The sequence below is a fragment of the Mastigoproctus giganteus genome, chromosome 12 (assembly GCF_048544385.1).
Source record: "Mastigoproctus giganteus isolate SK-2022 chromosome 12, ASM4854438v1, whole genome shotgun sequence".
Lineage (NCBI taxonomy): Eukaryota > Metazoa > Arthropoda > Arachnida > Uropygi > Thelyphonidae > Mastigoproctus > Mastigoproctus giganteus.
Window position 1 is genome coordinate 30,509,764 of NC_143586.1, and position 16,706 is coordinate 30,526,469.

At 33.9% G+C, this 16,706-nt stretch overlaps 1 protein-coding gene across 1 annotated transcript in view; it reads right to left on the reverse strand.

Annotated features, from left to right (window-relative positions):
- LOC150076841 (uncharacterized) overlaps positions 1 to 15,843 on the reverse strand; it is a 60,511-nt gene extending 44,668 nt beyond the window's left edge. Inside the window, exons 1-5 of the mRNA XM_090385699.1 lie at positions 15,434 to 15,843; positions 11,763 to 11,839; positions 11,547 to 11,611; positions 2,991 to 3,076; positions 338 to 915 (exon numbers count right to left, since the gene is read on the reverse strand). Coding sequence (XP_090241825.1) covers positions 338 to 762 — 425 coding nt within the window. The 5' untranslated portion in view covers positions 763 to 915; positions 2,991 to 3,076; positions 11,547 to 11,611; positions 11,763 to 11,839; positions 15,434 to 15,843. The remainder of the gene's footprint in view (positions 1 to 337; positions 916 to 2,990; positions 3,077 to 11,546; positions 11,612 to 11,762; positions 11,840 to 15,433) is intronic.
- Between the last annotated feature and the right edge of the window lie 863 nt (positions 15,844 to 16,706).

A 16,706-nucleotide genomic window follows, 5' to 3' on the forward strand; every position in this document is an offset into this window, starting at 1 on the left:
CTATATAACATTACTGAAATTCTGCCAATAACTTTAGCAAGTTAAATATTTTTACTAACAAAATTCACTTTATCAATTTTTTGTCACATCTTTAACAAAAAGCAGGTAAGTTTTTGAGTCCTAATCCATAATAGTTAAGTATTAATAAAATATATTTATAATAAACTCATTATAAATTTATAATAAAACACACCTCAAATATAATAATATGGAACAGAAAATATAATACTGTCATGAAATGAGTTTTTATCATATAGAAATTTAAGAGCAAATTTTATATTCCACTCCTTTCATAGGATGAAACATAAAAACTAAATAATTCTTCAAATAAACTAACCTCAAATTATCCATTAGTGGCATATTCTCATTTTCTGTCTGACTATTGCCATCACCTGCAAAACCTAAGCCTTTGAATGGTCTGTGCCTACCATCACCAGAACATAATTTTGAAGGAATGTTGTCCATTTTATCTTTTGGTTCTGCAGTATTTTTTGGTACCTCATTATTTAGTTTAAGGTGTCTGAATGCTTCCAATTCATAATGTGATATGACTGATGTTGTTGCACGAGACACTGTAGTATTTTTCCTGGAAGTTTCAGTTGGCACTTTGTGAAATAGTTGCTGAGAATGGCTACCTCTTTCTCCTCCAACTGGAACAGTTGCTAGTTTTTTAGATCTAGAATCTCGTAACCCAGTTTGAATTTTATATCTTGAGTTCTGTGAAGAAGCTTTCAGTGTCTGAGGTGCATATCCACTTTTCATCAATGAATTAGAATTACTCTTAGAAATTAATTTCCTTTTGTTGGTTGAAGAGGACACTGAATTCTGGACCTCTGACTGAAATTCATTTTTATGAGTTGTTTCTTTGACAACAGTTTTAGCTGGTAGGTTATCATTTACATAAGTAAGGGAGTCCTGTAAAAAAATTAAAAAATATATATTTTTTTTCCTTTCAAGTTTGGTGATAAAATTCATATCAGAATGATGAAAATGAATGTTCATATTTTCCAAGAATGCTGACAAAACCAAAAATTCATGTCATATAAAATAAAAATTATATAATTAATCATGAGTCGCCAACCAGACTGGTCTCACACATAATTAGTCATCATAAACACTATACAGGAAAATATAAACATGGTATGGATGTTCAACAAACTGACTCTTTCTGCTGTAATAAATTAATAGTGCAAGATTCCATCTCCCATAATTTATAACTAGATGAGAATTTGGACAAGAACATTTGGTTATCAATGCCAGGTTTATGCTTTAAATTATATACATGTTTAGAATAAGATTAACCATTTATTTTTTATACATCCAGTCTCACAGCTAGTCTACAGATGAGACTCCAAGAGCATAAAACCAATTCTTCATCAAAACCTCACCTCAAATCATCATCTAAAACCACTACATTAACTTTAAACAATTTTTAAAGATTGTTTAAATTAAACAATCTTTAAATGTAGGCTAGATGTGCGGAAATTTGCCTTTAGCCAGCGGGTAGTTGGTTGGTGGAACAGACTTCCATCCTTTGTTGTGGAAGTTGATATCCTAAATAAATTTAAGGCTCATCTGGACAGGTATTTCGAATGAACGGAGGCGTGAAATGGGAGTGATTTTTTTTTTTTTTTTTTTTTTTTGGCTGATGCTGCATAAGCTTGCTTTCTTGCATCATATGCCACTACTAATGCTAATGCTTTGCAAAGGATTTTCATCATCCTAAGTTTATCCAGTTCTTTTAACTATTTCATTTTTTGATCATTGATAAAATTTGGGTCAACTTTAAAATGCTCTCCTGAATTCAGTTAGATATTTTGTAATTTTAAGTTTCAATTGAAAGTAATCAACTTTTTGCTTGCATTCATTGTTGCATACATGCTGAGATTTTGCTAGATCATGAGGGTACAACAAACAATTAAAAAGTCAACATACTATCAGGTGAGATAGAGTCTGAGGAAGTAAGTTAATGCCCTAAGTAAATTCAATCTGGACGTTGTTTTTATTTGGTTTTTAGGAGCAGCAGCAACTAAGGCCATATTGCTCCGGGATGCGCGGTGGTCATTCCCTGACCTTTCCACATTCTCCGTATTTGGTGGTGACGGGCTTGAACCCCGTTCTAATCAAGAAGCGTGTGCTCCACACTGCTGCTCCTTCCCACCTGGCTATGGAGGCCCCATTCATTCAATCTGGAGGCTCATCAGAAATGTCCAATGCTATTCGGGAGAAACACTCCTAAATCTGGCCCAGAAATGGATCAACTCGTGCATGATGCTTTGGCTCCACAGGAGGTAGTCTTAACTGGAAACTCAATTGTAAGGGAGATAGGGCATATATTTTTAAAGAAAGATGGCTGGCACAGAACCAGAGTATGAGAACCAGGAGCAAAAATTGATAATGTAATAAACAATTTTTCAGCTTGTAACGGGACTAGTGAGTACATGGTATACATGTGGGGACTAATGATTGAAAACTAATTAATGAATTCTTTATGAAATATAAAGTGATATGAGATAGACCAAAAATGTTTGTTGTCCAAAGCAACACGCATAAGGGGACAAACTGAAAAAGGCTGGCTGCAGGATAGATATTCAAAAATTTTTAATTACTGCCTGTCATAAATTAATTGGTATTCTCTCCATCCATCACACTTGCATAAACTAATTGTTTTCCTTCCAAACTTGGGTATCCCAATATGGTTTACTTTTGGTTATTATTGAAGTTTTATGACAGCAGGCAACTAGTGAATGAGATGACACCTCAAAAACTAATTCTTGTTATTATGTCTAGGCTCTGAGCAAAAACGGTTTTGTATGCTTATTGGATTAAAGAAATAAAAATGGTTGCTTTCTTCTAGGATGCTATGTACATATATTTATTTGCAGAATTCAAAAAAATCCATAAATGTGCCTAATTATATCAGCTAATAAAATAAACTGAAATAGTCATTTTATTTTTTATTTTGTGAAAACAGAAACAAATGATAATACCTGATACTTTTCTTTTAATTTTCTTGCCTTTTCTAGTAAGCGTACTGCTAACAAAATGTCTTCTGACTCTTCACACGGTTCCTTATCTATTTCAGAAAGAATTAAAGCTAGAATTAAACAAGGACTGAGAATATTAAGATATGACAATTGGTGATAACTGAAGTTTAACATTGACAAATGTAAAGTACTGCATATGGGAAGCAGTAACCCCAGAGTAATGTATCAACTATGTGGTACTACACTGACAGTGGTAGAGAGTGAAAAGGACCTGGGATAATTGTACAGGCAGATATGAAGTTTTCTGAGCAGTGCAGATGGTCTGCAAGAGTAGCTCATGGTGTCTTGTCAATGATATACAGGAATTTTTCTAGCAGGGATAAGGAGGTGTGATTATCCCTTTGTATAAGGCAATGGTCAGGCCACACCTTGAGTACTGTATACAGGTCTGGAGGCCTCATTTTAAGAAGGATGTAGAGCTGTTGGAACAAGTACAGAGAAGAGCAACAAGATTAGTGAATGGAACAAAGGGGTGCTCTTACAAAGAAAGGCTTAAGTTTTGTAAATTACTATGTCTGGAGACTAAGCAACTGCAAGGTGATCTGACTGAGGTGTATAAAGCCTTAAATGGTTTGAGCATTCTTAATGCTGATGGGATTCTTCCTCTTGCTCAGAATAATCTGCCTGAGAGGGCATAAATGCAAATTGAGGAAAGACAGTTGTAGGATAGATGTGTGGAAGTTTGCCTTTAGCCAGCGGATGGTTGATTGCTGGAACAAACTTATATCTGTCATTGTAGAAGTTGATAGCTTAATCAGATTCAAGGCAGAACTGGACAAACATTTGGAGTGAATGAATGGGTGAAATGAGAAGGGGGAGGGTACTTTTTCTTTTTTTTTTGGCTGATGCTATATAAGCTTGCTTTCTTGCATCATGTGCCCTCACTAATGCTAAAGTAGTGATGAGTTGAGAATATTCTCTGAAAGATTCTTTTGAATTTTCTGAAGCAATGATTAAACATTTTTGCCAATTTTCATAAAATATTTTTTGGATCTGTTTTAAGTTTCTGGAACATTGTAGAATTCTTCTGAGTGTAACAGAATATTCTGAGACTTTCCAGAATGCAATGGGACAGTATCCTTCAGAACATTAAGGAAGGTTCAGGAATGATCTTAGATTATACAATTAATTCATTGTGAGTAATACTTAATTCTCACACAAGCTAAGACCAACACTAAGTGAATTACTATTTCTGTTACAGGTTCCTTCTCTGTAAGACTTTTCCTAAGACTTCTCTTTACAGTAACTTTTCCTATTTATTAAACACAAAAAATTTATGAAGGCCATGGAGTAGTGTATGGAATTATTTTCTTCAAAGATAAATGATAAATTTATCTATCAGTACAAATATTGTGAGGCAGAATATAATAAAAATATAACAAAGATAAAGATCCACTTAAAAAATGTCAGCACTCTTACTTTTGAAAAGAAACCAATTCCATTTCACTTTTTATTGAAGTTCAAAGTGTCTCTGAGGAATGAGCATCAAAATCAACTTTCAGGATGGTTCTGAATGTTCTGATAGAACAGAAAAACCAAAGCTGCTGAGAAATAAGAATCCATATTGTGCTGGGCTCCAAATGGAGGATGGGTCTCATCTACTTGGACATCTACTAATATTTCTACTTCCCAAAAAAAATCTGTAAGATCTAACTATGTTTCTTTGACTCCATAAATCAGAATAAATAAATCTGATAAATCCAATAAATGTGAAAGCCAGGCTATGGATAAACTTTTAGTCAGAGCTATTTTGTCTTCAAGTTTGGTTTGGATTTGATGTTTTATGGCACAGTGGCAACAGCTTTCTGCAGGAAGGATGCTTTGCCTATGGTTAAAATTATACTGGATTACATTCTTCCAAAGAATTAGGTTATCCTGTAAGATGTCATCTAGGTTTTTTCTTTCAAACAAATTGCTAATCGCAAAGAGTATGGCCATGTTGAATCAACTGTATAATATGATACTACTTGAAGCACTTGTCTTGGATTGCAGTGTAATTTATGGAACAATCAATCAAAAAAATTAATCAGTTATGAATTACATCATAACACCTCAACCAGTATTTTACAAGACCTTGGCCATGAAGGCTAATAGACACAACAGAATATATAGCTTGGAAAGATGGTCAAAGCCATGAGTGGGACAGGCATGTCAATATTTTGTGGAGTGACATAATGCTAGAGCAATGGTAAAAGCAACATCAATACTTCAAGAAAAATATCAGTATCTAGCTACATATGTGTGTTGCACGTACAGTCAGTCCTCGTATAATACGTGTTTACACTACACGAATTCGATCATACATGATTTATAAATAGGGGAACAATGTCGCATATAACAAGAACGTAATTCGCTTATGCACGATTTGCCTTTGTTTATACAAGAAATGGTAGTTGAACGCGGCGTAATCACCCCAACTGAACACAACACAGTAGGAATGAAGAGAATATTCTGAAAATTTGTTTTTATGAGTTCGGGGAAGGGGAAACACATTTCACATAATAATGCAAAAACCCACAGAAACTCCACTAGCAGGAATCTCCAATAAACAGGAAACTGCAAATTGTTTTTATTGTTTTAGGGTAGTGACCACCAGAAATGTGCTTTAGTAAAACTTAAGCATGTAATATGTGAGAATAGTGTGTTTCCACCCTTTACTGCATTGTTTATTCAGTTTCTACAAGGGCGCTGCGTCATTTATTCAGTTCCTACTTGTTCGCTGTGCATTTCTGTATATCAAGCTTGCCTCCTCATTTTTGTTCTTTTTATACTTGTACTCTATTCTCAAAAAAAAAAAAAAAAAAAATGAGTAAAATACTTGAAAAAAAAAAGTGTGAAAAGGAAGCGTTCTTGTGAAAATACTTCAGAGAGAAAAAGAAAAGCAATATCGATAGAAGAAAAATATGAAATTGTGAAAAGCTTTACGTGGAATAAAAGAACATGCGATATTGTGCGTGCTACAGGCCTAAATGAGGGAATGCTGAGAACAATTAGAAAGAATGCAGAAAAAATAAAAGCAACTTTCATAGCAAGAACAACACAGTGTAACAAAATCAATTAGATCAAGACACAAAGTTTGGATAGAAGATCAAACAAAGAAGAGATCAGGAACAAGTTTGCTTACGATGAAAGCAAAGGCATTGGCAATATTTGAAGACCTCAGAAATAAAGCTGAAAACCCTCAAGAAGTGCCTCCCTTTACTGCCAGTGGTGGCTCAATAATTTCAGGAAACGTCACGCTTTCCATAATGTGAAATTATCAGGTGAAGCTGCGAGTGCAGATGAAGCAGCAGAAAAGGCATTTCCGCCAATACTGAAAAACCTAATTGAGGAAGAGGGCTATACACTGGACCAAAATTTCAACTTTGATGAAACCGGACTGTATTGGAAAAAAATGCCATCCCGCACATATATCTCAAAAGAGGAAGCACGAGCTCCAGGCTTCAAGGCTGCTAAGGACAGACTGACTGACTGTTATGTTAGGAGCAAATGCAAGTGGCGACTTGAAACTTAAGCCTGTTGTTTATCATGCAGCCAATCCACAAGCATTAAAAGGGATCATAAGGACTACCCTGGATGTTTACTTTAGGAACAGCAGAAGAGGGTGGATGACAGGGCAGATCTTCACTGACCTTCTACTACATGTGTTTGAGGATGTGTTTCGAAGCTACTGCAAAAAGAAAAAATTTGGATTTTAAGATTTTAATTATTTTGGACAATGCACCAAGTCACCCTCCAACCCTTGCTGAACTGTCACTAAACATTAAAATCCTGTTTTTACCACCGAACACAACATCTCTTATCCAGCCACTTGACCAAGGAGTAATTGCTGATTTTAAGCACTATTTTATACAAGATGCACATTTAAGAGGCTGATAGCAGAAAAAAAATGCACCAACAGTTAGACTTCTGGAAACAATTCAACATAAAGAATGCAATTTACATAATTGTGGAGGCTTGGAACGAAGTGACAAAAGAATGCTTACATGGTGTTTGGCAGCCTCTTTTACCAGATTTTATTCGTAATTTTAAAGGCTTTGATCCTGTAAACGAGATTCCTAAATTAAAAGCACATTGTGTTGCCCTCGCAAAGCAGGTTGGCTTTGAGGAATTGGGGGAAGATTTAAAAGAGTTGCTTCAGTCTCATGAAGAACTTTCAACTGAAGAACTGCAACAACTTGTTGTTGGAGGGCAGGTGGAAGATGAGGAAGACGACAAAGTTGAATGCCTGAATGCCACCATAAAACAGATTTCTACTTCAGAGTTATCTTCAGTTTTAAATTCATTTGAGAAAAGTATGCAATGGCTAGAGGATAACGATTATAATGCAGAAAGAAGCAAAAGAGCACTTCATACAATTCGAGCTGCTTTGTGAAAGAAGGAAGATTGCGAAATAACAGAAATGTCTTTTTTTTTTATGAAAACACCCAAGAAAGAGACAGAAAATGAGTCACAGCTCCAGCCCCAGCCCTGTAGTTCTGGCATGACCACATTTCGTCCAAAGTCCTCGTCAGCATCTCCTCCACCTCCCAGTTCCAATAATGATGACAACCTGCCGCCACTTTCCCCATAATTCTGCTGTTTCAACCCTTTCTCAAGCCCTTTCCTTCAAGCTGTCTTCATTTATTTTTAAGTTAAGAATCTAAATTTAAATGATTAAATTATTAATTTTACATTTTTCAACTGTGTAAGTATTTTATTACGATTATTTATTGTGTTTGGTAATGTTTTGGTTACAAACATGTGTCCAATCTTGGGTGGTCGGCACCTAACCCTATTTTTCCTATAGGGCCTGTTTATATTGCACGATTTTGCATTACACAAGGGTTTCTAGGAACACAACTATCGTGTTATACGAGGACTGACTGTACTCTAAATTCATTAACTGGTGAACCAAATCAATTGTTAAGGAAATTAACAAGCAGGTGTTACAGATTTCATTTAATGGGATCCAGATGGAAAAGATGCAACACTATACAATTTGATTACCAGTGAATATCAAAAGTTTTAATTCCATTTTGTTGAGCTTATCAGACCTTAAATTTCTTTCTGTGAAAGAAATAGTAGTTACCTTAAGCAAGAAGAGGACTGCATTGATTCTAGATGAAGACACAATTTGGGAGCATATACAGAAACTGCCCAATTTAATCACACCCACTGTGAAGTGTATTATAATTTTGGTCTAGTCAGTAATAATCTGATCAGTTAAGATTTCAATGTTTCAAAATCTATGCACACACTTGAACAAGTACTGTCTAAAGACAAATTTATGAAGCAAGAAGAAAAATAGTTGTTAAACAAACTTAAAGGAAAAACATGTTTTAAAAGGAATTAATTTTGAGTGAATACACTAGATAAAAAAAAAAAAAAAAAAAACACACACACACTGGTGGGAACTGCCTTTCTTGAGAAGACAAGTGAAGGGAACTCAATTCATATACAATTTAGTGACAGAGACATGGAGAAGAACCTTCTGACAAAGTAATGGTAGAGCTGACAGAGCAAAGAAAAGATTTTTTGGGATATCTTTTGTTATAAACTTTCCTTCACATGTAGAACCTCAGTTTAGTACAGGTAGTAGTAGCAGTGGCATGTGATGCAAGAAAGCAAATGTATGAGCTTATGCAGCATCAGCCAACAAAAAAAAAAAAAAAAAAAAAACACACCATTCTCTCCAAATGCCTGTCCAGTTCCTCCTTAAATTTATTCAACCTATCAACTTCCACAACAACAGATGGAAGTTTGTTCCAGCAATTAACCACCCACTGGCTAAAGGCAAATTTCTGCACATCTAATCTACATCTGTCTTTTCTTAATTTGAATTTATGGCCCCTTAGGTTCGTAATCTGAACAAGTGGAAGGATCCCATCAGAATTCAGCGTGCTGAACCCATTCAAGGCCTTATACACCTCAATCAGATCACCTCAATTATACACCTCAATCAGATCACCGTGCAGGTGCATAGTCTCCAGCCACTGCAATTTGCAGAACTTAAGCCTCTCTTGGTAAGAGAATCCCTTCATTCCCCTCACCAATCTTGTTGCCCTTCTCTGTACACGCTCAAGTAAATCAAGGTAGGCCTTGATTTACGTCAGGGTTAGGTTCCTGGAGGGCAGGTGCAAATGGAACTGTTTAATGGAGTCAATCGGAAATCACAGGGTTTGATTCCGGGCACCAAAAATTCTACCTACTACTTTGCATTGATTGTTTTATTTTATTAGCATTCTTCATAGTTGTAGTAAAATCATTTTTGACTGTAATGTAAGTTTTTCGATTTTTTAATTGTTTTTGTTATAATTTCTGGAGAGTATCATACAGAAGTATTCTACATATCATATTGAGGTAAACTTCTCTTATTCTTTTAAAAATAACTAAACTACTGTAAAATATACTGCATAATGACAGCAATTTAGTCAAATAATAAAAAGAAGTTTCAGTAGCTATGTTATCATTATTTCATGAACTTATATGAACTGGCAAAGTTACAAGTGTCTTGTATTCCACAAGTTTATAACTCACGACTCTCAAGTATTGAGAACTTCTATATACCTGCTTACAATTCACGAAGCAATCAGCTTCACTATTGACAACTTACTACTACCTACTCAGCCTCCACTATTGTCAAAATCAAAATTGGCACATGCCCCTTATCTCATGACAAATCACTATCATTCACATATGCACCACAGGACAATATAGTGGTTTTGCTACCACTACAACAATGTAGTGGTTTTTCCACCTGCCACTCACTTAATGCACACTTCACACATAGCAAGATTTGTGAATGACTCTGCAATTATTATGGCCAGATGGAGAATTGACCACTAGTGAAAACATTGCATTTTTGTTAGTGATGCTGCTCTATACACGATAAAAGTCGCTGCTGCATTACGGGTTTTCTTTCCAAACTAATCTACATTAATTGCTTAACTCAACCTTCTGGCTTACACAGGATTGCTGTGAAAACCCATGTAATCCAGGAGAATTTTGGAGAAATTAAAATTATTTTTTGTGTGAAAATGATTTTTGTAGAAGCCCCTAACAACATGCATAGCTATTTAAAGAAATATGCAACCTAGTCTTCCTCTTCAGCCAGAGCCTATTTTGAAAAGGTGGAGAAACAAGGTTATATGCAGTACTGTTTTATGCAAAAAATTGATTCTTTAAAAAAGTTGTTGATGCTCTGGATACTGCATATTAGTGCTGCTAAAGTAACTATTTACAATGTTTTTGTTAGAAAACATCTGCTATTCGCTGACACTTATTTTGCTTGGTTAACTAATTAAATTACTAAACTATATAGGGACTTTTTAGAGCAGTGCAAGTAAAGAGGAAGGTTCAGTTAGAAATTTCAACTAACTTTAAAGACATGAGGGAAAATAAGAAATAAATTTTGGATTTCATATTTTAAGCAAAATAGATGGTTTTTTATTTTTTTTTTTTAAATGGAAACTAACAAGAATTTCTATTTCACATAGAAATTTTGAATGCTCACAGTTTTAAATTTAGCCCTGTCACTTCTATCAATGTGGAAAATTCATTCTCTGCTTTTAAAATGATTTTGGATGATAAGAGAATCCAGATTTACTATTGACCACATTTAAAAATACTGTTGTTTACAAAAGTTATTCCATATGCAAGTTGTTAAATGATCATTTTAAACATTTTTGAAAGTATTCTTAAAGCTTTCATTAAACAGCTTTGTTACTTTTAAATATCAAATACTAAGAATTTGCAATTCAATTAATTATGATAAACTGATATATGTAAAAATTATATTGCAATAAATAACATTTTAGTGCACATTTTCATATATTTTATATGAAAAAATAGTTCATATATTTTATATATATTTTGCTTATTTTTTAGTGCATATTATCTGATGAGGTTTCAGCCTAGATTTATCCAATTTACTTTGCTTAGTCCCACACTGGAAACCTATTCTTGACCCTTGTTTATTCAATAACTAATAGGTTATATGAAAATGTGAGGAATGAACACTGGGTCTTAACTCCAGTCAGTTCTCCACAAGCCTGAAAGTTTCTTCCTGGTTAGATCCTCAGACTGTTCAGTAACTCTGAATATAATTTTATTATAAGTGTAATGGCAAGGAATAAGATAGCAAAATTTTGTTTCAAACTTTTGGATGAAAGATGACAATAACTTGAGTGCAAAAACACACTCTTCAAGTTTTTTCGGTCAGTTTAGAGTGAATCTGGAAAAAATAGGTTAAAATGAAAATTAAAAAAAGAAAAAGATATTAAAATTAATTTTAACCCCTTAATTTCTAGCTGCTTTATGGCAAGCTTCAGATCAACTATATTTTTGAAATATGGATGTCAGGAGAGCACAAAAAAAAAAATTATTTTGCTACTACAAGTTAACAATTCACCCAGGGATAACACGACAACAATGTGATATAATGAATGTGCACACCTCATGTTAAGAGATTCAAATACTTATTCAAGCTTTAAAATGTATATATATTAATGTTTCTACCTTTTGGAGTTAATTTATCACCATCCTGTAAATGCACTTCCTTGCATTTCTTTGTTGGAGAATTCCTGTAAATAAATTGTAAATCATTTTATGCACTGAATTATTTAATGAAGATAAATTTGGTTTAAAAAACTATTTATAGTATAAACCAGAGCTATGATGCTCAATACGTTCTACGTTGATTTCAATATTTGTAGAAGAATAAGAGAAATTTACCTCAATATGATGTGTAGAACCAGAGCTGTGCTGAGCCATTTTAGTAACTGAGGCAAGAATGAAAATTGTGCCCTCCCCTAAAATATTAAAAAAAATAATAAAATAAATAAAAAATATATATATGACTTATTTAAAATGCATTTCTGGTACACGTTTTAATCAAAATAAAAGGATGACAAAAAAATAAAATAAAACCTGTTTAAAGTGATTTTTAATTTAATCAGCAGTATTTATTATAAATATATAACAGATTTATTTATTATTACTAGCCATATAGTGAGAGGAAGCCTGAGGCTTATGCTGCACCAGATAAAAAATGTTTCTGAGTTACCCTGAGAGAGAGAAAATCACCAAGAAAGAAGAATGACTATATCCAGCTCAGAACCCTGGGTGTGCCAAGCCCATACTCACCAGATGTGTCATTCATTTCAAAAATAATAACAATATTATTATAATACTTGAAACAAATGTTTTGTCAAAAATATCACAAATTAGAATTTTAATTATAAATAAACTATTTCTTTAATAAATTAACAATAATTATATTACAGACAAACACACAACTTTTATATGTACAGATTACAATTTTATTTTGCAAACTTTGAGTGACGAAAAGTCATCAATTTTTTCGACATTTATTTGATTACATATGATCCGCTCAATTGATAAAATGGCCATATCAGATAATTTTTCTTGACTTAATGAATGTTGACTGTAAATAGTTTTTAATCAATTTTGCTGAAACCTCTTTCACATGATGCAACTGGCATTGGAATAGTTAAATATATTCTTAATGCCACTTCCAGGGTCTTCCAGATTCCAGCAGTTTATATTCATGAATAAGTTAAAATTTTTGTCTTGCAAATGCAAGATGATAAATGGATTGGAATAATCAAAACATAAAATCGAAAATATTGGCAATTATTTAATCTTTCTTTTGGCACCCCTTTCAGCTTTTAACCAGAGGCAAGAGCCTCGTTTGTCTCACCCTCGGCACGGCTCTGCGTAGAACACTTCCGTATGCTACTCTCCAGAAATAAAAACGAATATAACATTAATGCAAATGATTACAGTAAAAAAATAATAAATTGAAAATAATTAAAAACAATTAAGAAATCAATTGAACACAATTCAAAAACAATTAAAAAAATAAAGTTTAATGCAAATTTTGAAAAAAGATTTTCAAAAACACATTGTTTTTCAAAATTTGCATTAAACTTCTTTTACTTTTTTTAATTGTTTTTGAATCGTGTTCAAATTGATTTGTTAATTGTTTAATTATTTTCAATTTCTGGAGAGTAGCATATGGAAGTGTTCTATGTATCATACTGAGGTAAATTTCTCTTATTCTTCTACAAAAACTATTTATAAAAAAAATTGATAGCATTGATCACAATTTCTTCAATTTCTGACAACTTCATGTTATAAAATATTATATTGTGTTGGATGTACTTCCAAGTGCAGTGCTTGTAAAAATTAAATCTGGTGCAAAATGACATTGCATAATTCAATTTTAAAAAGGACACAGAGAGAGAGAGAGAGAGAGAGAGATTCATTTGCCTGTTGTTACAGATAAGTGAGGATGCATCAGATCATCAGTGACAAAAATAAAATGCTGATTTTGCAATCCACATTTTATTTCACATAAAATCAGTGTAGTGGTTCCATATCATCAGCCCCAAGTGCTGTGCATGCAATCCTATGATTCGGCTTTTCTCTCATATATTTCTCCTAAAAAAGAATTTTTTTTTTTTTTTTTTTGTTAGTTGTTGGCGCATCGGCTTCTGTGGCCATAATGCACCTCCCAAAGTTTTTGCATTTTACTGTGATCCAAGCCCGAGGCGGGATACGAACCTGCGACCTTTGGGTTGCCAGGCAGGCACTTTACCTACATTGGCTAGCCCGGTTGGCCTAAAAAAGATCTTGAGACTGTTAGGAAGATAGCTTGAGAATGTATTTTGAAAATAGCAGTTGGAGTTTGAATGACGCAAAATTTTATAGACAAATGCTCAAATATATATACAAGGTTTGGTTTGGTTTGGTTATTTGATTTTTTTTTTTTTTAGGAGCATTAGCAACTAAGGCCATATTGCTCCGGGAACATGCGGTGGTCATTCCCTGACCTTTCCGCATCCTCCATATTTGGTGGTGACGGGCTCGAACCCCAGTCTAATCAAGAAGCGTGTGCTACACACTGCTGCTGCTCCTTCCCACCTGGCTACGGAGGCGCCAATATATATATATACATACAAGGTGTGGCTATTAAATAATGAGATTGCATGCACAGCCACTACACACTAAGTACCACCTGTGAAACAAAGGCAAAGCAGCTGATATTGTTCCTTTCCCAAGTCTCATTCACACATGCTCATTCACTTTACATTGAGACAGGTTTTCATCACCTTGTGGTTTTGCAGTTTGCTGGAAAAATTGCATACAAAAGAATCTAGCAATCAACTTGAAATTTTTAACAAAACTAAAGAAAATGCCAAATGAAAGTTATTAGTTATGTCAAGTTTATGGGAAAGATATCATGTCAAGAGCTTGCATGTTTGAATGGTATAAAAGATTTTTTAGAAGGAAGAGAGAATATGGAAGACTGAATGACCAGGCCTTCTGATATCCATGAAAACTGAGGAAAATTTGGACTCAGTCAGGACACACTGATTAGAAGTAATCAGTCATCAAAGCATTAGGATGATTGCATCAGAACTCAATATGGATAAAGAGACAATTAGACAAATTTTAACTGAAAATTTAGGTATGAGAAAAGTGTGTGCCAAGTTTTGACACCATCAAAAATCAAAGGATGAGAAGACTCCAAGTTTTTGATGTTTTGAAAAAAACTGAAAAAGATCAACTTTCTGAGTACTGCAATTACTTGCGATAAAAGTTGTCTGTTCCAGTATGACTCAGAAACTGAAGGACAGTCAATGTAATGGAACACAAAAAACAATCCCCAGACCAAAAAGAAAAAAAAAAAGAATGTCAAAATCAAGAATGAAACCATGCTTTTTGTTATCTTCAATATTAAGGGAATTATTACTGACTGAATAAATTACCAAATCAGACTATCAATCAAACACACTACATTAAAGTTCTAACAAGGCTGTAGGAAAAAATTGGAAGGAAGAGACCTGAATTGTGCTGAAGAATGGTTAGATGCCTCAGCACACAATGGGCTCTGTTCGCCAGACCTAGCACCTTTTAACTTTGTCTTCCCCAAACTGAAAAGCATACTTAAGGAAACCTATTTTCAATCTATTAAAGATGGTCAGAAAAAAACAACTGAAGTGTTAAAAGGGCTTACAGAAGATGACTTCCAGAAATGTTTCTGCACTTAGAATAAATGTATAGAACAGTGTGTGCAAGAAGCCCAAGGAAAATATTTTGAAGGGGATAACTTATAAGGTACAAAATATTTCATTATATTTATTTTATTGCAAGTCTTGTTATTTATTAATAATAGAAATACAATTACTAAAATAACACATGGCAAAAACCTTTTCACACTCGTGGGCTTACAGCATCGATATAATTATTCCTTCTTGTTAAAAATTAACAGTAGCCTGATATAGTTTTGGTAATCTGAATTATTTCAAAACATCAAATCTAAGTCAATTGAATATTTATTAAATAAATAAAAAGTTGTATTAATAAAAAGTGATTACTCTTTAAATCTGCGAAACTGAGGGATATCATAATGCAGGACTAGCACAAGGCAAATTTTGTGGAATCCTCCAGGCTCACAGGTGATGAGAAGTCATGCTATAATCTCTTCTGTTATTATGTTGACTGTCTCCTTTAGGGCACTAAATAACCAAGTACTCTGAATACTGATCAGGCAAAATTCTGCTGTAAGACAATTCTTGAAGATACATCATGCATGCAAATTTTGTGATTCAGAGATTTCAATATCTAATATGCTGTTGTCCCCAAGGTACACAATATTTGAAGAAGGGCTACCAAACATCTAGATGGCAGCAAGCAGTATAATTTGCAACCAATCTAACATATAATTATAGGGACAGTATGTTCTTAAACAACTTAAAATAAAAAGGAACCCCTAAAAATTCAACTAAAGTGTAACAGGTGGAGTCCTGTTATGTAACAGGTGGATCAGTTTTGGGTCCCCTCCTATCTCTAATTTTCATAAATGATACAGAGGTATGCAAGGGAAGATGTCAAAGTCGGCAGATGATTTAAGTTGAAAAGGTGGTTAACAATTGGTGCCAGGCCATGATGCTTCGAAAAGACTTAGATCAGTTACATACATGGTCTGAAAAGTGGCAACTAAAGTTTAATGCTTCTAAATGGAAGGTTGTGCATTTGGGCAACTGAAATCCTGGAGATGCATATAAGCCAGGAGAGAGGAACTAAAAGTGATTCAAAATGACAGACTTAGGTGTTATGATTTAATCTGACATGAAATTTTCTATGCAGTTTAAACAGGAATTACTGAATTCTAAAGAAAAATTCCTGTTAATGCAGCTAGAAAGGCACATAGTATCTGTCCATGATTTATAGGACTTTTGCTAGTAAGTAGGATGTCATTATCTCTCTATACAATATTGTGGTTAGATCACACTTGGAATACTATATTCAGGTCTGGAGACAGCACCAAAAAAAAAAAAAAAAAAGAGGGAACTTCTGGAAAGTGTTCAAAGGCAGGCAACCAGATTGATGGTGAGTGCAAGTAATACAAAAATGAAGAACAGCTTAGAAGGTGTGTACTGCAAAGTTTAATAACCAGATTGTTAAGGGGAGATCTAATCGAGATGTATACAGGAAAGAAGGAATTAAATAAAATTAATGAGGAAAGTCTGTTCTACATAGTGGGTAAGACACAAATATAAAATATCAGAGAATAACAGATTGATATCACGAAGTTTGCCTATGGGCAGTGGGTTGTCATCACTGGAATAAGTTACTTCCAAACATGAT